Source organism: Heliconius melpomene, chromosome 4 (genome assembly GCF_056956725.1).
Source record: "Heliconius melpomene rosina isolate 202511_hmr_F chromosome 4, ASM5695672v1, whole genome shotgun sequence".
In the NCBI taxonomy this organism is placed as follows: domain Eukaryota; kingdom Metazoa; phylum Arthropoda; class Insecta; order Lepidoptera; family Nymphalidae; genus Heliconius; species Heliconius melpomene.
In genome coordinates this window covers 7,531,031-7,553,842 of record NC_140392.1, presented here as the reverse complement: position 1 = coordinate 7,553,842, position 22,812 = coordinate 7,531,031, and the positions used below count along the sequence as shown (strand labels likewise).

General features: G+C 32.5%; 3 protein-coding genes and 2 non-coding genes across 7 annotated transcripts; 3 read left to right on the top strand and 2 right to left on the bottom strand.

Annotated features, from left to right (window-relative positions):
* Positions 1 to 676: 676 nt before the first annotated feature.
* Positions 677 to 13,594, top strand: LOC146539606 (centrosomal protein of 120 kDa-like). 2 transcript variants are annotated; one of them, XM_085208062.1, is made up of 20 exons: positions 677 to 827; positions 908 to 1,055; positions 1,148 to 1,280; positions 1,365 to 1,475; positions 1,708 to 1,807; positions 2,409 to 2,557; positions 2,895 to 2,974; positions 3,285 to 3,430; positions 4,147 to 4,355; positions 4,743 to 4,909; positions 5,347 to 5,541; positions 6,461 to 6,543; positions 6,648 to 6,760; positions 9,899 to 10,081; positions 11,023 to 11,199; positions 11,386 to 11,472; positions 11,936 to 12,090; positions 12,415 to 12,545; positions 12,918 to 12,951; positions 13,386 to 13,594. In XM_085208062.1, the coding sequence occupies exons 1-20, from the start codon at positions 776 to 778 to the stop codon at positions 13,528 to 13,530; spliced, it is 2,598 nt and encodes an 865-aa protein (XP_085064188.1). In that variant the 5' UTR covers positions 677 to 775; the 3' UTR covers positions 13,531 to 13,594. The 2 variants fall into 2 exon arrangements, with proteins under 2 accessions (XP_085064188.1, XP_085064189.1); XM_085208063.1 differs by lacking the exon at positions 9,899 to 10,081.
* LOC146539608 (5S ribosomal RNA) lies at positions 6,241 to 6,359 on the top strand. The gene has a single exon (XR_014877985.1). It is a non-coding gene; the product is annotated as a 5S ribosomal RNA (ribosomal RNA).
* Positions 10,387 to 10,505, bottom strand: LOC146539607 (5S ribosomal RNA). Its single transcript, XR_014877984.1, has one exon. It is a non-coding gene; the product is annotated as a 5S ribosomal RNA (ribosomal RNA).
* Positions 13,595 to 14,192: 598 nt separating the features above from the next.
* Positions 14,193 to 15,766, top strand: LOC146539605 (ubiquitin-conjugating enzyme E2 J2-like). The gene has a single exon (XM_085208064.1). The coding sequence runs from the start codon at positions 14,359 to 14,361 to the stop codon at positions 15,037 to 15,039; it is 681 nt and encodes a 226-aa protein (XP_085064190.1). The 5' UTR covers positions 14,193 to 14,358; the 3' UTR covers positions 15,040 to 15,766.
* Positions 15,767 to 16,169: 403 nt separating this feature from the next.
* Cp190 (centrosome-associated zinc finger protein CP190) lies at positions 16,170 to 21,408 on the bottom strand. Of its 2 annotated transcripts, none has more exons than XM_085208059.1 (2): positions 21,277 to 21,408; positions 16,170 to 21,057 (listed from the first exon to the last, which is right to left on the bottom strand). In XM_085208059.1, exon 2 carries the CDS (start codon positions 21,015 to 21,017, stop codon positions 16,869 to 16,871), a length of 4,149 nt encoding a protein of 1,382 aa, XP_085064185.1. In that variant the 5' UTR covers positions 21,018 to 21,057; positions 21,277 to 21,408; the 3' UTR covers positions 16,170 to 16,868. The 2 variants fall into 2 exon arrangements, with proteins under 2 accessions (XP_085064185.1, XP_085064187.1); XM_085208061.1 differs by having other exon boundaries at positions 16,170 to 21,054; positions 21,277 to 21,385.
* Positions 21,409 to 22,812: the final 1,404 nt, after the last annotated feature.

Here is a 22,812-nt window from a genome sequence, read left to right as displayed (position 1 = left end):
TGAACTCGATCACAGTTTAATATTATATACTAATTCTGTAATATTATATCAGTATAGTTATTGTAGAATAATAATAAAAAATTGACACTTGCATAAAATGTTTATTTACTAATCGCAATTTGTATGAATATTTGAAGTAGTTTACAATCCATTAAAATAAAAGAAAAAAATTTACTGTTTGTAAATGTTTATTTAACGACCTATAAATATAGTTTTAATTTATCAACCTATTTTAATAATTATACATACTTAAATGCATCTATTCAAACATACTAAAAAAATGATTTCCTGCTTAAAATTTTAAGCAGTTTTGGTCCTTGGTATTTTGAAATAAATTGTCTATTATTTATGGTTACCTATTGCTTATGGTCATTTATAATTATTTTACTGTGATAAATATTATTAAGTATAACATAATAGACTACACATTTACAGTCTAATATATCTAATGTTTAATTTAGTAATTAAACTTTATAAAATATACACATAACAAGCTCTAATTACAATTTAAACTTTTACGAAAAATTAATAGTAAGGTAAATATAGTATTGTTACTTATATATTAGATATATGATATAAATATTAGGTTTATACTATTTTCAGTTAAAAAATAACTTAATAAACATTTCATGATAATTGTTAAGGCAATTTCGATCTTTAATTTTTACAGCTACGATTAACCATAGACAGTAAATGTCAAATAATGTTTTGAATTTGGAAAGTTTGTTTACGTTGCTTTTAAAATATTTACGAAGATTTATTAAATTGTTACATTATGGATGAATTGCGTGGACCTACAATTCAAATAGTTTTAAATATTAAAGAAGGTAAGCTCGTCTACGTAGCATTTTTGTTTTATGATAAAACGCAAATTTTACTTTGATATGAACAATATTTAATATTTTAGGTCTTGGTTTTGGTTTTCTCAAGAATCCATTCATAGTTAGCGGTTCCTTAAATGGTTATATGCTCGAGACGGATCCTGTGATACCTACCCATGCTCCTGCATTTGATGCTGAACTTGTTTGGGAAGCAGATAAAAGACGATTTAGAAGGTTTGCTTATATTTACATGGTTTGATTCCAATTAAAATATTTTAATCTTTTGATGATTGATATAATATAAATTTTTTGTGTAATTATTGTAGCTTAAGAGTTCAGAATGTCCCAGTAAAAATTGAAGTTTTTACAACTGCAACACAAGGAAGAAAGGATAAAGTTGGATATTTATTATTGAGTTTGCTTGGAGCACAGCCATGTCCATCTAACAAGGTAGTAGATGTGAGTAACAATTGTATATTATGAAGATTAAAATTAATAAGTAAAAAATATTTAATAATTTCTGTAGAATATATCTAATTTCAGATAAAACAATCATGGCATAAGTTACTAGGAGTGAAGTCGGAAGGCAAATGTTGTCACCCACAAATTCTCCTAAGCCTTTCAATAGAAGATAGAGTGAGCACATTAACACCAGTATGTAAAAATCATATTTGTGTAAAATATTAAAAATTGTTACATAGTAACATAGTACCGGTTGCAAAAATGATTGTGTTGAGTTCACAAAATCCACCCTGCTATAGGGATAAAGTGTACAGCATTTAGCTTTAAAAACAAAATTAAAAGTCATATTTAGTTACTTTATAATTTTTCTAAAATATTGTATAATTTATTCTCTATAACTTTTAAAATAATATATTTCTTACAGAGGAATGAGTTGAGAATGTTTCATAGTAATGAGGTGGTGCTGCCTTCTGCTCGATCAAATAGAAGTGCACCCACAAACCAGTCAATGCTATTATCATTAAGTAAGTACTTAGATTACAGCAATATATATATATATACTCATAATAAAAGTTTCATGCTAATCTCAGAATCGGCTTAACTGACTTGTTTTAGCAAACATCGCTTGACATTTAGTATTTGTTTTATTTAAATTGGTTCATAAATAAAAAAGTTATGTCAATCTAAAGTATTTGGTGTACTGTACAAAATTTTTATTCAATTGGCTGATTTTTTTATGTGTGGAGAGAAAATGTCTTAAGAACACAGAAATAATTCAGATTAGTAGATAAAGAATTGCATTGTTCTAACAGAAGAAGCTGCTATCTCTAATCGTTTATAACACTTAATTATATTTTTGAGCATATTGTGCCTCACTATATATGACTATATGTACTCAACATTTGTGAGCTCAATTGAAGGAAATGAATTATTTTCATTTACTCACTCTAACAAGACAAAATGTAAGATTAAGTCTTAAACGCTGCTGTCCATGAGGAATGGAGTGTCTTAACACGGTTTCTTTTATCTATTGCTATATATTGAATAAATATTAAACTAAATAAATATATATATATATATATATATATATATATATATATATATATATATATATATATATTTCAGATGACTATATATTGGAAAGTAGGAAAACAGTTTTGTCACCGGATTTACAGCCTAAGCTCATTTGTGATGAAGGTCTCATACAGATTGGAAATGGCAATCATTTATTTGTGCTAGCATTAGTAATTGGAGTTGTGGAAAATTTAGATTTGGTGAGATAATCTTAAATATATATATTTTTTAAATATTTCTATAGTTTATTTCTTAGTAAAATTCTTTGTCAAGCATATAGCAGGGTGGGTAGAAGGAGGGAATCTAATGTTAAGACTATATGTTTGAAATATTGTCGCTTTGAGTGGCAGAACTCATTGCTGCGATTTGTCTGGTAACAAGAGCAAGCAAATAACAAAGAAAATAATTTATTTCCCCAAGTGGGAATAGAGCCCACAACCGTCGTGGTTGCAGCCAAATACTGCGCTGCAATGGCCTCATTTGACTAAACTGAGAAATTGACGAGATGAAAATATGAATGAATATATATGATTTTAGTTGCTGCCAAGAGATATTAATAAGGATTCAAATTGTTATGTGACATATTCAGTGTTCACACACACTGTAATGACTGACAGGTAATTTTTAACACACTTTTATTAGCTGTACGTAAGAAATTATGTAATGGAATCTAAGAATATGAGGAGCTGGATGAGCTCACCTCAGAATAGTCTGGTGCCCACCCAAGAAATTTTACTTACAACAAAATTGGCTTCGTAAAATTAACGACGATTGTATCAGTTCAAAAGTATTTTACAATTTTCTTTGACATTATTACATTAAAATAGCTATTTCTTTTTAAATCATAATAAAACTGTTTGTGTATTATATTTTGAAATGTGGGACCAGAAAATGTTAAAATAACTCAATACCTTCCCCATTTTCCAGGGTATCTCTAGGTAATTCAGGGTCCAGTACGCATCTAGACCAGCGCACGTCACTCCGTCTCCGGAGTAGCCTGTGCGCCTTGGCGCGATACTTTACCGAGTGCCCGCGTCTCGTCGCCCAGTTGTATGTGTGTGATTGTCAAGTGGGTTAGTACTTGTTGTTAGTTAGTTAGTTAGTTATTATAGTTAGTTATTATATGTTCGCATTTTTGGGGCAAATTTTATATTTTGTTTTGGTGTAGGGGATGTTGAAATGTTAGGCAAACAATAATGTAATGTCGTTTTATTGGCGACAATCGATTTTTTTTGTAAGAGTGGCGAAGGTAGGGAAAGTAGGGATCAAACCCACAACCATTGCGCTTACAATTACAATATTGTTTCCATAAATCTAATTTCATTAGATACATAATAATGTGTATATTTTGTTATTATAATTTTAATAAATTCAATGAGGCCTGTCGAGGCACAAGCGTGCGATCACGTTTAGAGACGCGACAGATTGTGAGTTTGTGTCGAGGAAATTAATTATTTCATATTTTCATTTCCTCGCTTTGGTAACGAGGCCCATAGAATTCGGCGGAAAACGAGGACCGGAAATCTTAAACCCAGACTCCACTATAGCGAAGATAAAATGTCGTTATTTATACATCTCGCCTTCATTGGTCATGAGATATGTTTCCTGTATATGATATGTTGAGTTCCTCTCTGCTCATCTCGTCTCCGCTTTGGTGGAGTTCGGGTTTTAACGGGAATGGAGTGTCTTAACGCTAGGTTCCCTCTGCTTACCCTGCTATGTGCGTAATACAGCGTGAAGATAAAAAAATAAAGTCAATAATATATATTTTTTCTAATTTAAATTTTAGGTATATGCAGTGTTGATCTCCGCAAACTTATCCCTACAGATGACATTGATAACTTTTTGAAAACATTCTGCAATAATGATAACGCACTCACAATACAAGAACGATGTTATATGCTTCCCTATAATAATAAAAGGCCGGTTGATAACAGAAGGTCTTATATGGATGTTGAATTAAGTTTGAAATATCTTGGTGTTAAAATGAATTTACAGGTATCTGAATAGAAATTAAGTTTTTATCTTAGTATCACGGTGTATCCCGCTTATTTTATGGGTGGGCAGAGCCAACCTAGTATAAAAACAAACACTTATCCTTTTAATTTAATATCACAGTCCATAAAAAAATCTACTAACATTAATATTAAATTCCAGCATATTATGGGAAACTGAGTGTCTTAACACTATAATAGGTTCCCCTAGCATAAATATATGTAAGAATTTTATTCTTCTAAACAAATTGAGATATTATAATCTTTCTGCAAAAATATTATTGCATTTCATTTCTTAGCTCTGGTAATGAAGCAAAGCAAGGGCTTACAAGACTTTTGGGGATAATAATGCTAGTTAATAATAATATGATTTCATAAATTATTATTACAGAAATCTATACCTTTAACGTCCAGAAGTGCCACTCAATTAGAAAGTGACAGAAAAGAGGAAACAATACAAAGTGAAATACTAGAATTTAAAGGTGGTAGTTGTACTAATTTAGATAAAGATATTTGTGGTACAGCTTATACGGGTATCTCCGCTGAAAATACCAACAGGTGAATATGAAATTATATATATTGTTATTGTAGAGATCGCCTGCTCTGTTAAGGCGAAATGCGGCATATTTTACACACAGTAGCATATAATTCCATCACTCAATCAGGCGGAAAGCGGCCTTGCTTTTTCGGCTTATATAAAGGATTGGTCCCGCTCACAGCAGTCTAGGTAGAGGGAACCCAGTGTTAAGACACTTCATTCACCGCCGAATTGTGGAGGCATTGCGTGTTGACTGGCGGAGCTCAACGCCGCGCTTTGCCTCGACACCAGAGCGAAGAAATGGAAATATTAATAAGAAGAAATTCTCGAGTGGGGATCGAACCTACAACCAGTCGTGTTTACAGTCACAGTTTAAGCCCTTACGCACGACTGGTCTCTAAGGATTGTTGACCCATGCCACAATTTTAAAAAATGCTAATATAGATTATTATTCTAGATACAAAAATGCATCTGGCGATGCTGTACTGCAGACTAATGAATTAGCTGAACTCATAAAAAATATGTATCAATCATTTACACATAGTCAGGAGAAATTACTAACAAAACATACAACCGATGCTCAAATACAATGTGAAGATATAAATTTGGATAAAGAAAATATAAAGAAAGCTTGCAATTTAGAAGTAGTAAAGTATGTATTTTATATCCATGATACCAATTATAGTAATAATAATAGTAAAGCCTCTTTATTTAGACAGGTACAATTTTACACTATTAGTTACTAAATGCTAATTAGATTTCATTGTCTGCTTGTTCCTTGACAAAGGTTTTTTCTATATTTTCATTTCAATCTATTGGATGTCATTCTCCTCCATAGCTTTCCAGCTACTTTGGCAATGTCATCCTCCCAGTGTTTAGTCCACTTTTCTTGTAGAAGTTTACTCCACTTTTCTTTTTCTCTAAGCTTATGACAGGTTTTCCTTTAAGTTTTTATTTTATTTGGGATATTCTACAAGTTAGTGTGATCTTGTATGTGGTCAATTCTTTTTTTTCCATTCACTTAATGCTCCACATGCTTTGTTCTATCGATATTTCAGAGATCTCCAATTGGCTCCATTTTTCACCTAATTCTGAGGCAATGCGTTTTGAGTGGCGGAAGTTAACGCCGCGCTCTGCCTTGTTACCAGAACTACGAAATGAAAACATTAAATATTTCATTCCTCCTAGAGGAAATTTTAAAATTATATATAGTCTATTTGAATATGTCGCTAGGTCTATTTATCAATTTATTGACGCTTGTTACAAATATTTTGTTTATAAAGTGTTTTGTTTGGTTATATTCAAGTAATATTTAAGATAATATTAGACTGTTAATTTAGGATTTTTAATCGCCAACGTCCATACCACGTTGAACACACCGGTTCTCGTCCGATCACCGAAGTTAAGCAACGTCGGGCGCGGTCAGTACTTGGATGGGTGACCGCCTGGGAACACCGCGTGCCGTTGGCTTTTTTATATCTCTATTTGCTCATTTTTTTGTAGAAATTTATAATTTGGAAGTTGTTTATAAATATGTAAATTTTATTATTATAAAGTTTGTAATTTTTCAGAGAACCAACGGAGGAAAGTAGCAAAAATGAACCTGAGGTAATATTGACCATGAATGAACCAAAAATCTATCAAAATACGAAAGGTAGTGAAAAAGTATTTTATGTTTTTTATTTGTTAATATTAATATAAATTACTAAAACATTTTTTTTTTCATATAATGTAATATAATATGTAATCATTTTTCAGATGAAAATGTACAAAAACTGTTATCACCAGCAGAGCGTGAAGTAATAATGCAAAAGTATGTAGAAGAGTTGGAAGACTGGAAAGAGAGACAACAAGAGTTATTTAAATTACAGGTATTAACAATGGAGAATAATCACAAAATTTAAATTCTAGCTCATCGTATTGTCTTTTAAAAACAAAAAATACGTGTGAAAGAATTATTTTGATACGTCTATTCGTTTTTGAGATATTGTCCCTTAAAGTAAGCGCGCGACGCGAGATTCCGTCGGGCCGTAACCGACTCGCGTGACGTCACAGGTCTTGCAAAACTCGTTCGCTCAGTTCGTCTTCGTTCACTCGCAGTTCGCGCTCTTCTTTAGCTGGCGTTCCACCACAAATTTAGTTTCGTTTAATAAATAATATATAAATATATTTTTAAAATCTTTTTTTTTCACAAACATAATGTAATAGCGAGCATTGTATTTTAAGATATTGAAGTTTTAATAGTACTTTGTCAAAAAAACAGTTCTATCTTGTTCGGTTTCATGGCGTGTTGTACCAAAGTCGTTAGCTTTGATTATTTTTATTATAGTATCGATACTAGAAAGCTTGAATTTTTTCCAACAACACTTGGCTTGGCTTGAGCGTTACCGCAAACTTAATCAGTACTTTAATGGAGAGACTACTCAGAACTTTGATGGAGGCATACAGGAAAAAAAGAAGAGCTCTATATTAGATTTGCGGCCTTTTTAGATTTGGAGAAGGCCATTAACTGCCTCGTCAATGTATTTGGAGGGTATTGCGATCCAAAGGGATCCCTGAGGCCTACATTGAGATTATTAGGTATATGTACCACGATCCCGCTTTGCGATTCGCGATGGTTAGGACTGCTGTTGGCGGCACCAAACCCTTTAGATCACAGTACTTCACCAATGCTCGGCTCTTAGTTTGTTCGTATTTATTGTAGTGCTGGATACTGTCACGGCTCACATCCAGGACCAGCCTCCATGGCTGATGATGTATGCCGATGACATTCCACTCATTGAAGAGAACCAACTGATGTTGGAGCGTAAAGTGAACCTCTGGAACGGTGCGCTTGAGAACGGCAGTCTTAAACAAAATGTGTCGAAGTCCGAATACATAGCCTGAGGGAGCCCGGACTCGAGCACTGTCCTTATAGGTCTTGCGCCAGGCGTTAAGTTGGAAAAGTTTCAAGTACCTTGGATCCGTTATGCGCTGCCTGGGCCAAATGGTGGGAGATTACTGGTGTGGTCTGCGACCGCAGAATACCACCCAAGCTCAAGGGGCTGATATATAAAAGCATCATCTGACTGGTCCTTCTATACGGCAGCGAATGTTGGCCAGCACTATCTCGGCATGCTGAGGATCTTCACGTCACGGAAATGAAGATGCTGAGGTGAATGGGCGGCGTAACGCGGTCTGACGCATACGTTACACATTCATTCGAGGTAGTCTTGGGGTCCATGACGTAGCGGATAAGCTCCAAGAGTGTGGCCTAAGATGGTATGGCCACGTTGCGCGCCAGTTAGGAACTGTGTCGGATGCTGGTGCCCTGCTATGTCTATCCTGTCCCTGGAGCTAGACCTCCGAACGCCCAAGGATGCGGTGTTTGGATGTCGTGATGCAGGACATGAGTACCACTCAGTGGTCGAACCAATCAGGATGTTACAGATCGTGTAAAGTAGAGTAGGTTAAGCAGGAAGGCAGACCCTGGCAACACACGCCGGGGTTAATGCCAAGAGAAAGAAGACTTGGTTGCAGTTGTTGAAAACTCGTCGCTTCGACGATGTAGCCCATTATAAATGTCATGGTATGTTTACAATCACCTCTGCTGACGGCACAATCTTCGCAGATTACGTATAAACGTATTGGTTCTTTTCATTGCATTCTAAACTGCAATAATATGGTTTAATAAGTGCGCGGTGTTCTGCTGTAATCTACATTTGGCAATACATACATTACCTACTCTTTTAACTTATACGTACACAATAGCATCATGACCATAACTCTCTCTTGCCGATCTACAATAATCACAATAAAAATATTATTCAGATATACATATATAAAAATATTAAAAATCTACATAAATGAAAATGTACATCTGCTCAACTTACTGCATGTATTTAGTTATATTATTATTATATTATTTTCACTTATAAAACAATCTTACTACTTTGAACTGGAATAAAAGGTTTGGTACTTTTAACGCAAATAGCGTTACCTACAATATGAAACTAGTTAGGTTAGGTTACATTACAGTTTTAAATAAATAATTTCAAATAAAATAACATAAGATATTATTATCTATCCCTACCCCAAATCGACATAATATTACTAGTTAGACAACAAAACTTATCTTCGCATTTTTACTCCTTGCATTTCTGCGGCGATGAAATCACTATTATTCGATAAATAATCGGCAACCATAAATCCATCTATTACGGGTAGGTTATCCGATTGCCCTTTTTCGAATCCCTCATCCATTTTAATTGATTGGATTAACACTTTAGCACAGGTAAGTATCAAACAAACAAAGTACTGCGCGAGATCTCCTAACTATCACCGGCGACTAGCGAGTTGCAAGACCTGTGACGTCACCGCCGACCGCGGGACTGTTAGCGGCATTTAAAATTTTTGCAAACTTCAAATGCCTGTAAAATCATAACTACTTGGTTTTTTTTAATGAAACAAAAACTAGTGTATTTGTATACGTAAAAACATTACTGTAACGAACTTTGAAGCATTATTTCAAACCTATTACCATTCCTCATTGCACATACTTCTGAATTCATACATTATATATATAGACAAAAGTTAAATAGTGGGACTGCCACTGCGTAAATAACTTTTATATATATTTTTTAAATTACATAAATTGATTAAAGAAATGTTTGAAATATATAATTAATAAAAAAATAAATAATTCACAACTTGTATTATGTTGTATGTAAAAGGGAAATGAAAGAGCTTCCTTAAGTACATGATATTATTAAAATCAATTTGAGGCCAGTTGTGGCGCAGGGGCACAAAGTGTGACTGACAACGGGACTGGTTGTGGGTTCGATCCCCAGTTGAGGAGAAATTAAATATTTATTTAAATTTATATTTCCATTTCATCGCTCTGGTGTCGAGGCAAAGCGCGGCATTGAGTTCCGCCCTGCTGTGTGCGGGATACAGCGTGAAGCTGAAAAAGGAAAAAAAATCTAAATAAAATAAAAATAAATAATCTAATCAGTAAATACAAATTTCAGCTAAAACGTAAAGAAGAATATCATTTAGATCTCTTAGCAAATGAATGGTTCAAGCGTAGGAATGAGTTAGAAACTAAACTTAGTAGGGGCATAGAGCAGTGTCGATCTCTCGCCGCCGACCTGAGCAAAGCGACTGATGATTTCAGGCTGAGAGGGTATAGAAATACGGAGAGAGAGAGAAAGGTATGACTTGACGCTAAACAAGTCGTGGCCGCTATGAATTTAGCCCTTCTGGAATGTTGCGTTATCAAAATAATACATATTAAAATAATAATGGAAATCAAATGTGTGCAACTATCTAACGCTAAATTCAGGGCGGCCTAGCGGATTATAAGGTTCAATGTTCGTTTTCAATAAAACGTAATTTAGATTAGAAGCTTGTGAAGAGCAGTTTTTAACGATTTTCTTGTATGGGGTTTTTAATTTAAAGTTTTAAATTACATGCAAAAATATTAAAATGGAAAATAAAAAATATATTATAGCAAAAAAGCCAACGGCACGCGGTGTTCCCAGGCGGTCACCCATCCAAGTACTGACCGCGCCCGACGTTGCTTAACTTCGGTGATCGGACGAGAACCGGTGTGTTCAACGTGGTATGGACGTTGGCGAATGTTTATATGAAATAAACCTACCATACATTTATTTTCATTACATATATTATGTCAAAATGAGAATTTTTTTATATAATACAACTGTATCCCGCACACAGCAGTGTAGGCAGGGGGAACCTAGTGTTAAGATACTCCGTTCCACATTTTCTGCCGAATTCTAGGGTTGCATATTGTGTGGAACTCAACGCCGCGCTAATGCCTCGACATCAAAGCGAAGAAATGAAAATATGAATTTTAAAAAATATTTTATTACTTAAATATTTAAATTTCTTATATAGATATATAAAAAAACAAAACCGTGGCGTGCAGGCACACGCGGCCTCTGACCATTCGACGACGATGACGGTTGTGGGTTCGATTTCCACTTTTCATTTTCTTGATCTAGCAACAAGCAAAGCGCGAAAATTTAGTGGAATCTTGGAAATACACCCTGTCTTAACACTAGGTTTCCTCTGCTTACCTTGCTATATGCAGGGCACAGCGTGAACCTAAAAATCAATTTCTTCTACACAGTTATTGGAAGCAAAGAAAGGTCTAGAAAGCCATTACACAGCAAAATATCAAGAATTACGAGAAGCTTCTCAAAAAATGGAAGATGATATGAACCACTGCTTAAGAATGAAGGATATGTCCATTGAAGAGTTAAAACATAAAATAAATTTATTGGAAAAACAAAATGAAACGCTGAAGGTATTCATTATTTCATACATTTTGGCATCTTAGATTTTTTTTAAAGAAATTAAATGATTTTTGTGTGGTTGATTGAAAAACGCGGCTGGCTTAATAATAATCTTACTAGACTAAATAAACATTAATAAAATCCTAATTCTTCATAACACTATTATGCTAAATACAAAATATTTTTTATTTATTCAGAAAAATATGAAAAATATTGAGAAAGATGCAGAAAATAAATACTCAGGATTAACTAAAGACCAGACCGCTAGCCTCATACAAGAATTGGTAAGGAGTGTAAATGCTTAAATTTATTTATATAATTAACAAGTGGACCACCGCGGATTCGCCCGCTTAAGCTATACAAATATTAATCTATATTTATAAAAGGAAATGTTCCCACTGACGTATATACGTAGGTACGCACAACCGTAACCCCTATGTGTAGAGACGTAAAATTTGAACAGATGTTTATTTTTATAATGTGATCCACTAAGATGGGATTTTGAAAAATGTTAACGGTAAAACGGTGAAAAAAATATATCTTTAAATCGGTATCGATTTTAATGAAATTTGAAATTTAGACACTTAAATATATTCATTCATCGAACACATGTTTTATGTTTTATGAGAATTTACTCCCTAAACTAAATAGATTTATTTAGTAAGTATTCGTAAAGTTCAAGCGGGTGAAGTGGCCCGGGTCCGGTAATTATGAATAAAGTTATTTGACTTTGGCTTTGTACCACAGCGGTCTCTGGAGGAGAAGCTGTCCGCGTCGACGTCGTCGCGTGCGTTCTTCAAGGCGCAGTGGGCGCGCGCCGTGCGCGAGCTGCACGCCGCGCGGCTGCACGCGCGTGCTCGCTCGCTCGCCGACATACGACATGCGCGCGGCCTGCTCGATGGGTACGTAGTTTACACTTTATAAATAATATATTGTGTGCTGTTGCTCTCCTATAAAACCTCAGTCTCAAAAAATAGTAAAAATTTACTGATTTTTATATTAAACCTTTATTTTAACGAACAAAAAAAAGAGACCACTTAGAAAACTATATTAGTTGCGATCATAGCGAAGTTAAATAATCTCCGATTTCTGATTTGCTGCACCTTGATAGAAGATGCCCCATTTAGATGGGTAGAAACAAAACCACTCTGCATTACAGGGATGACTTTACAGTACTTCAATTTATACTTCAGATTTGTTATTTTTTACTATTCTATCTCTTTTAGTCTAGACCCAATAGAAGACGACGAAGATAACAATAAGGAGAGTTGTGTGGACTTAAATAAGCTAAAAGATGATTTTTACGTGGACATACTAAATAAGACGCCACCGCTAGATACAGAGTCAATCATTATAGGTAAATACTTAAACATAAAAAAAAATCAGTCATATCAATCAGAATCATCACAACCAGTGTTTAGAGGCACACTTTGTGCCCCTGCGCCACGACTGCCCCCTTACACATTAATAATTAATAAAATTGTTTTTTTTTACTGTTTTCTTATTCAAATTTATAAATACCACGCTTTTAAGGTTCACTTGATAAAGGTTTTTTTGGTTTGACTTGATATAAATGGGTCTTTATTAAAAAAGCTTTTATATTTTTTACTTTTCTCTTTATAAACGAGAAAGAGATGTAAGTTATGACAATAGTATACAAGTATTTATTCAATAGTAATCGTATATGGTTAACTATGTCATATTTCACTATATCAATTTTTTTTTTCAGGTCCCGAACAAATAGATTTATACGACGATCTAAAGTAAATATGTTTTTAATCTTATTTTTCTCTCTATTTAATTTAAATAATTGTAGTTTAATAAAATGCTTAAATTCCATATAAAAGTATACATACATCAACTGATATAGTTTTCTTAATTTTTAACATGTTTTTTCCGCTTCTATCGGTCTACTTGCCTGTCAATCTTGTGACTGAAAATTGTCTTTGTGGGTTCGGTCTCCATTTGAGTTAATGAAATATTTACTTAAATTTATATTTCCATTTCTTTGCTCTGGTGTTGAAGCAAAGGGCGGCGTTTACTTCCGTCACTTAATATGCAATGTCTCCAGAACACATCGGGAAGTGGGGAACGAAGTGTCTTAACACTAGGTTCCCACTGTTACCCTGCTGTGTGCGGGATGCAGCGTGAAGCTGACTTATTTATTTATTCAAAATGATTCGTTTAATGTTTTCAGACTTGCAAAGAATTCTTCAAACGACAAGCTGGCAGAGTTAATATCTCAGAGAGACACACTCATCCAACAAGACAGTCCCGACGAGGACGCCATAAAACAACTGAATCAAGAAATAAGGAATATGTTAATTAATTGTGGAAATTGATTAAATTATTATATTACATATATTGATTGTATATTTTATTTATTAAATAAATTGTACAGACGTAGCTAGTTTTTGATTTACTGATATCAATTTACTATAAATTATTTTTTTGTAGTTAATGTTTTCGAACATGCCTTTAAAATAAATAAAACTCTAACATATTGAATATTTTAACACTAGATTCCCTTTGTGGTCCTTTCCTCTTGTGGTCCCGTGTAGTCTGTGAAAGTAGAATTTATAAAGTACCTATATATTATAATTTCATCTTTATTATGTCTTAATACAGAGACATAAATGCGATATAGAAATGATTTATAATTATCTATTTTTTGTTTTCATCATCATCATAAAGCTGAAGATTAAGCTAAGACGTGAAAACGTAATGGTCCAAGTTGAAGAAACTCTCTGGAAAAAGTGAGCGTTGCAAACGATACTGAATTGTCGTTCCAAGTTAAAATTAATGGAGAAATAAATTAAGTTTTGTTTATTAGATCAGAAAATATTATACTATAATTAGCCAGAAAACTATAACGATACGAATCCAATAAATAATGTGGCAACACCAGTAAGAGTAAAGTATTGAAATTAATTTGATTTTTGACAATTCACAATTATTAGGAATTGACATTTAAGTAACTTTGTGCAGTGACGTATCCTATTTTCATTTGGATTACTTCGATTCGTCGCGGAAATTATACACACTTCCATGGAAATAAATATTTATGTATTCACGTCGTTACAGCAACTTGAATAAATTTGTGTAAATAGTTTTAGAAAAGTATAGTGTTTGGAATTTTTACACTTTCATGTTTTTCTGTTTTGCAAACAATGGCAAAAACTAAGGTAACAGGCGCTACCAGCAGACTAAAACAGGACTATCTTCGATTGAAAAATGATCCTGTGCCTTATGTTACTGCAGAACCAGTGCCATCCAATATTCTAGAATGGCATTACGTTGTCAAAGGCCCTGAGAAGAGTCCATATGAAGGTGGATATTATCACGGTAAAATTATATTTCCCAGAGAGTTTCCGTTCAAACCACCATCGATCTATATGATTACGCCTAATGGTCGTTTCAAGACAAATACTAAGTTGTGCCTTAGCATTACCGATTTTCATCCAGATACATGGAATCCAGCGTGGTCTATTTCCACTATATTGACGGGCCTGCTAAGCTTTATGCTAGAGAAGACTCCAACATTGGGTTCTATTGTCACATCTGACTATCAGAAACGATGCTTGGCAGCAGAATCCCTTGAAATAAATCTTAAAAACAAAATGTTTTGTGAATTATTTCCGGAATATGTGGAAGAAATTGAGAAATTGCTAAAAGAAAGACAGGAGGCGATCCTTCAAACTGAAAACACAAATGTAAATAGTGAAAGTGAAGTGACAACTGAACAGCAGTCCAACATGTACTATATACTGACAAACCTTTTTGTGTTGATTGGTTTTGTGTTTCTTGCCTATATGGTCAAATATGTCTTAGTTTCTATATCTAACGATTAAAAATATTGATGATTGCTTAATTTAGAATGTAAATATTGTAATTTATTATGTACATATAACATTGTTTAAATAAAATTCTCTTCTAAACCTTACATTATAAAAGCTTATACTTAGATCAGATATTGATATGATGTAGAATGCCTAAATTTATAGTTCACATTAAATTGAATATGGCTTTAAAACCACTACCTTACTATACAAAAATTATAAAGTTACACCTTATTAATAAAATATGGCGCATATATGTCATTATTTGAGTATATAGATTGATGCCCAATACATATTTCTTTCTAAAATCTCCAGGCTTTTTTTTCTTCATCAAAACAGCCTCTACCTTCTTAGAGTATTCAATATTAATATATTTATTTGTAACAAATCTTTTGTATATGTATTTCTTTGTTAATAAGTATTTTATGTTTTTTGTAAGAAACTGTGATAATAAGCATTGGATAATTCCATTATTCACTAAACAAGCTGAATTTCACTATAACAGTGTCTATACTAATAGATTTTATTTATATTGAATTATAATCCTTATATCATAAATTTGTCTGTGAGTTCTCATATGAAATTAAATAATAATATAGCATTTAAATTGTAAATACTTTAAGTATTTGTGATTCTTTAACAATAAATGTTCTTAGAAAATGGTATGTGCATCTAAAAAAAATTATTAATTGACTAGTAGTTCATAAAAATACAATAATAAATGGTATTTTTATACTTATAATGTTGTTTTCATGCACTGGATTTGGTGTAATGCCTTTATATTTTCTATTATATTTTATTTGAGTTGAACAAGACAGGAATGAACATGCAAATTGGTTTAAGCTAAAAGATAGGAATATATTTTTGAAACAAATGTGTGTTTAAATATTTTTTTAATATACAAGTCTTTTAAAATAATAATATGGAAATATATGATAATTTCTTTTGATCGGCATTGAACCCACAATCACAGCATTTACAGTCAGATACTGATCTACTGCACTACAACAGCTTCTTGTCAATGTTAATGCAAATAAAATTAATCATTGCAACTAAAAACAATAAAAAAGGCCATGTTGGGATATTGTTATTTTTTAAAAAAGGTAATCATGAATTTTTTTTAAATAAGAATAAAAGTCTTATTTAATTATATTACTTTATTTCCTATAGATTACATAGTAGCTCAATGTTTTAAAGGAAAAAATCACATGGTCCAATTAAAAATAAACATTTTGTCATTTGATTGCTTTGTTTCAATTTTATTTATTTACAACAATAGCAGTGATTTAAGTAAAATGGAACAAAAGATAATATTTATCTATTACTTATATCTGGCTAAGGACTAACATTCTATATGATATTCCTCTCCTTAGTGCCTAACATTCAGATTTACTAAAATAATCTTAATTAAGTAAACTCTACAATAATATATATTATACATTTGTATATTATTTTACCGTACTTACAATTTAATTGCTGCATTCAATTGATATACTACAGTAAAAAAAAAACTTAAGTAATGTGATGTACTTAGCTATAAATTTTATGCTAGTTAGAAAGCAAAAAACTACTATTACAGTAAATTCAGTAATAAATGTTTAGATATACATATAGTATAATAAAAATAAGAAAAAGATATTTTTTCACCTATTTATATACAGTGTTTTTGTCAGCACCACTTTAAATGAAACCAATTTTAGTTCCCGTAAAAGGAGCACTGACACTTCCACCTGTATAGACAAAAAAATTATAACAATCTAATTCAACTTATTGAGACCATATAACTATACCAATATTAATTTCCATTATGTTGCAAATACTAAAATATCTTATTTAATAACTCAGTCCTTATTTTCATCATCCTCTTCATCCCAGTCACTAACTAAGCTCTTTATTTTATCATTTTTATTTGAATCCTCATTTACTTCAGTTTTCACTACTTCAACCTCTAGGGTGTGGACAGTTGGTGTTGATTCCTCATTTTTAATCGGATGAACTGTCACATCCTCTTCTTGTGAGTCATTATCATCCCAATCATTGAGGAGAGACGAAATTTTCTCATTGGGAATAATAACAGTTCCAGTTGTTTTCACACCGCTTGACTGGTCCGACATGTCATTTGCACTGACATGTGGCAAAACATTTACACTTTCTGATTTCATCACAATGTCTGCCGGCATGTGACTTTCTACTTCTTGTTGAATATTTTCGATGGATTCTTCAAGTTCCACTGCCTTTTCAATACAATTGCCAGTGAGTTCCGCATTTACATTTTCAGAATTACATGGAACACTTTCAGTTACGTCACTCTCATCTTCCGACCATTCAGATGTGAGAGATTGTATCTGCACAGTTGCTACCTTCTTTAATGTTACATCATCATTATCTATAATATTTTGTGTATTATTGACAGAAGTTTGGGGTACTTCCAGTGAGACTTCCTTGTCAAGTGTATTAGGATCAATACCAATAACTTTTGCTATATTTTCAATAGTTTCAGCTACTTCATTTTCATCATTCAGTGGTATTTCTGAATTTTGTATACTTTCAATGTTGTCTACTTTATGTATAACCTCTGGAATCTCTGAACTGGTATTTACTTCAGGTTCAATTTGTTCATTAGAACTTGAAGCCACCATTTGATGCATTGAGCATGTATCAGAGTTTGAAGGTACCATGTCAACATCTACATTTCCTATATTTTCAATAGATTGAATATCATTATTCACAATAACACTTTGATGCATGTTTGGTACTGAATTAGCTTCAGACATTGTGGAAACAGAACTGGGAACATCTTGAGCTATCTCAACCACAGGACTGGGATTAGAAATGGATGACTGCTGTTCTGCTGTCAGTTGTTGAATTAAATCATTCATGACAGTATTTGGAGTAATATTGTCAATTGGTAAAGAATGAATTTGAGGCTCAACAATTGTTTCTTGTTGTATAATATTAGGAGTAGCCGTTTGTTCTACTGCTAGTATAGAATTTTGATCACTTACAATTTCAGTATTAACCTGGTCCATACTACTTATATTATTAGACTCTTGGTATTGATTTTGAATATCTTGTGTCTCAATAGTTTTATTCTCCAATGGATTTTGCATTGTTGATGCTAAAGTGACTTCAGGATATTCATTTACATTATTCTCACAGGGCACTGTCACCGACTGGGCAACAGTCATGGCTTGCAAGTCTGCAACCGATGTTATAGGTAACTTGTTGATAGTTGCCTGTACATTAACTGGCCAAGGTTCACCACTGCTATGTGTGGACGCAACTGAAGTACAAGTTGTTACCGTTTCAAACGATTGTGTCAGTATTTCTGATGACTGAACAAACTCCACTCCCACTTCTTGAGTTGCTATAAGTTGGTATTGTTTGTTTGGATCTTCAACTGGGTGACTGTACACTACAACTATGTTTGGATTATCTGCTGTAACAGCTTCAGAGACATTAATAGGAAAGTCGTCTGGAATTATCATCATGTCATTTGTTTGTGTGTTGTTTAAGTCAATAGCACTAGTTTCTATAGTATTAGTATCTGAAGCTGCTAATACTGCCAATGTTTTCCCTGTTTCTGTCTCATTAAATATTACAGATTGATTGGAACCAATTAAAGTTTTATACTCTTCTTCATTAGATACAACAATTTGTAATGGTTGATTGAGATTAGTAGATTTTTTGATAAACATTTTTGTTTCAGGTGTTTGAGTTTGTATGTTATGAAATTCCATTGATGTTGTTGGTATGATTGTTCCTATCGTTTCTTCTTTGTCTCCAGTAGGATTCTTTGGATACAACTGAAAATCTTTGACAATGTATTCATTGTTGTCAATAACAATAATTTCCTCTTGCTTAATATTAGTACTTGGTGATAAGCATATTTCTTGTAAATATTCATTTCTTTTAATAGGATTATTTAGATTTTTTGCTTTTTGTGGTGTTTTATTTATGGAAGGTAATACCTGTTGCTGAGAGATAAAACTAGAATTTAAAATTTTATGTTTAGGCATTACTACACAAGATTTCTTTGGAACCACATGAATGTTGCCATCGGGTCTTCTTTCAAGTTGATATTGTACATCATCACACTCATAGGTAATTGGAACTTCTACTTTTATTTCAGCGTTCTGTTTATATGTTACCTTTTCTTCTTCTTCTAGGGGTTCATCATCAGAGTCATATATGAGACCATCAGCTTTGGCAGCTTCTTTGTGATTTGTTTTTAAATGAGCATATAAATTCTTTTGACGTAGAAAGACTCTAAGGCAATACATGCACATTAAATTCTTTTTTTTATCAATATTAGACACTTTGTTGTTTGTTTTCTGTGAATTTATCACAGATACAGCATATTCTACATTACATATATTTCGTTTAAAATTAGTCAACTCTGTATGAGTCATTTTGTGTTTCACAAACAGTGCTTCATTAAGTGCCACATAGTCACAATAATTGCACTTTGGGAAATTATAGTGTGAAGGCGGTTCAACTCCATGCTTTGTCAATTGATGGTGCACTAAATAATTTCTCTTAAGTGATTTTAGGCCACAGTATTCACATATATTAGGCACTGGCTTCTCATGGTGGACTTCTACTAGATGCTTACGGAAATTGTAGTATGATGTAAAGTGCAAAGCTTTACCGGGAGTTCCACAGATTAAACAAATCCAAGGGCCTTTAACATTTTCTGCCCCCAATGCTATAAGACGAGCAGCTTCTTTAGAATCAATTACATCTGTTTCATATGTGAAGTCTCTAGGGTCAGCTTTGTTTTTTGACCTATCTTCTTCATTATTTAAAGTATTTACTCGATTAAGTTTTTTACCTTTGGTCTCTTTTGCAGCAGTAGTATTTAAAATTTTTAATTTTATTTGTTTATTACTTTTTACTAAATGAGGATATTTTTTGAGTACCTCACTAATTATTTTTGCATGATCCAAGTTACCACTTTGCTTGTTTTTAGTTTCTATAGTTATGTTAGAGACATCATTTTCAATTATTTGATCAAATAGTTGATTGGCATCTTTCTGTTCCTCCTTAACTTGTGACGACTGTTGGAAAATGTCATTCTCTTCTACTATCATATCAGATGACTCATCTAAAAACATACTTTCATTGACCGAAATCTTCTTGCATTCAACAATATCATTGTTAGAAGAAGTATGTATAAATCTGCTCGAACTTGTACCCTCCTCAAATAAGCTTATTCTTTTTGAGCCATATTGCTTTGTTGATTCTGGATGAACCATTAAAGGTTTTGAAGTGTAAGAGATGTTTATGAATGAATTATCAAAAACATTTTCATCTTCTAACTCTTCAGGTAATTCATATCTGGTAGGGCGAGCCCCTTTTGATGGCTGATTTTTTTTCTCAGAAAACCCAGAAAATTGTAAATATGATGAGCTTGTGTCTTGGGAGCCATTTTTAAAACTTATATCACTTTTATTGAGTGATATTACTTTTTTAGCTTTTGGTGTTTCTGGATTACCAAATGCACTTGAGAATACCCGCTTGTTTGAAGTGTTGGTAGGAGGAGTTGATTTTGGTTGTTTCACATATCTTTTTCCATAATATGCTGGTGCCGGACTTCTTGCAACTATCGGTTGGTTGCGATGAGAAGAGAGTAACTTGGTTAGCACTGGCATATTCATTATTAAACAAGTTTGATATAATTTTTCTAAGAGATCTATTTTAAATTCAAGCTGTCCTGTGTACATAAAGTTTATGATTGGAACTACTACGTCGGCTTGTAGGTCGTCCGGCATAACCAAGCAATCTTCGTACATTTCGCATGTTCTTTCTAGTAATTCAAAGTATTCTGTGCAGGCACTAAGAACAAGTCTATGAACTTTTAATTGGGCATTGTCTTGAAATTGAAGAGTCAAATCACAATAATCTGTACGGTTGAAAAAATGTTTTAATCTCTGGAGGAAGTAAATTCCCCAGTTGTCCACTTTCACTTGCTTTATTACCTCAGACATTTTAGTAATATATTAGCTCATCTCTTGAATTCACGAACTGCTGAAATAAAGATAAGTTGTATTATGAAAACAGAGCATTTTATTTATATAAACATTTACTGTCAAAATTGTCAGAATCGATCGTGGATGCGATTTGTTTGTTACTTTGCATTTTGACACGACATAGTGAAAACTTTTAAAAATACGTTTGATTCACGATCTTGATTTCATTCGAATTTTGCGCTACACAAATACAGTGTTTATTTCATGAACAACTTACCAATTAGACTTCAAGTACTATGATTTCAATATCTTGCCTACATCACAAAATTACTGCACAAATTCACTTGGAGTTGTCAACACAAACGTAAGATGGCGGTGTATAGACCGACGCTAACCCAACAAGTCAATAGACTGACGTATTAACATTATTTAATTGAATATCTCACAAAATTTTAAGAATCTATTATAAATTTAATATTTATAGGAAATTAATTGTTTTGTTTAATTAATAATAATATTTTATTTAATTAAAGTGATTGTAGTATTTAAGTTGACTGCTAGTGACGCCCTCTAACTTGTCTTTTTTATGAAGCTAGTATTGATTAAGCGCGCCGCTAATTTAGGGCATGGAACTGGAACTGTGGAGTGACGTAACACAACGGTGCTTGGTCCATTCTATTAATATAATATATATTATGGGACAATAGATGGCAGTGCGTCCTCATTTTGTTTTTTATTTTTCTAATTTCTAATTTGTTATATTATACTGGAAACCTTTTTGTACTGTTAGAGAGTTCCATAAATATTACATATTCTTCTAAGAAATTAAAAAAATATATCTACAGCCTAATTTAATTATGTTAATGAAATTAATCAAGTTTAAATTTATTAAAAACATAACAGACCATAGGTATGAAAAGTATGCTCTTAGGGTTTATTCTTATTGATAATTTATTATAATGAATTGAAATAAACATAATGATTTTTGGTATTTTAATTTAATTGTGTTTTTCAGTTTCATAGAAAATTATTTTTTAATTAATAGCCATTGACATTTAATTTAATTTTTTATTTATAGTTATTTTTATAATTTTAAATTATCAAGAATGTAACATATACAAGCAATGTAGAGCAGATTTTTTTAAGAATACGTATGTATTCGTACTTAATTGCAGGAATTTTGATTTATTTTAATTTGCTTGTAACACAAGGGTGCGGCTGTAAACGCTATAGGTTATGGGTTTGATTTCCACTTTAAGAAATGAGATAAGTAATATTTTCATTTCAAGTAAAATAAAATGCCACTCAACTCGCAATGCCTCGAGAATTCTGCGGAAAGTAGAGAAAAGAAGTGTCTTAGTGGAAACGGTGTGTCTTTACACTAGGTTCCTTTGGCCTACCTACATTGTGCGGGATAAAGCATGAAAAAATATAATAAACACAAACACACACTCAAAAAGAGTGACTTTTATATATAGAGATAAAAATATGGAAGTGATTAATTAATAATATGAAATAAGGTAAGTTCTACACCCGTCCATATAATCCATATGGACGGGTATCATACAATGCTTACTGTGTAAATTTCTTTAAAATTTAAATTTTGATAATAAGATCAAGATCACCATAAATTAAGACGAACTAGTACTATATTTTTTTAATTATACTCTTTGGTATGGATTTCACTATACACTGAACTAATATTTGGCATTACCTACATATAAGACGATTGGCAGTTAATTAAATGAAAAATTTTGAAAATATGTATCGTTTCTCTGTGTGTTGTACAAGGGAGCTCAGTAAGAATTGTAAA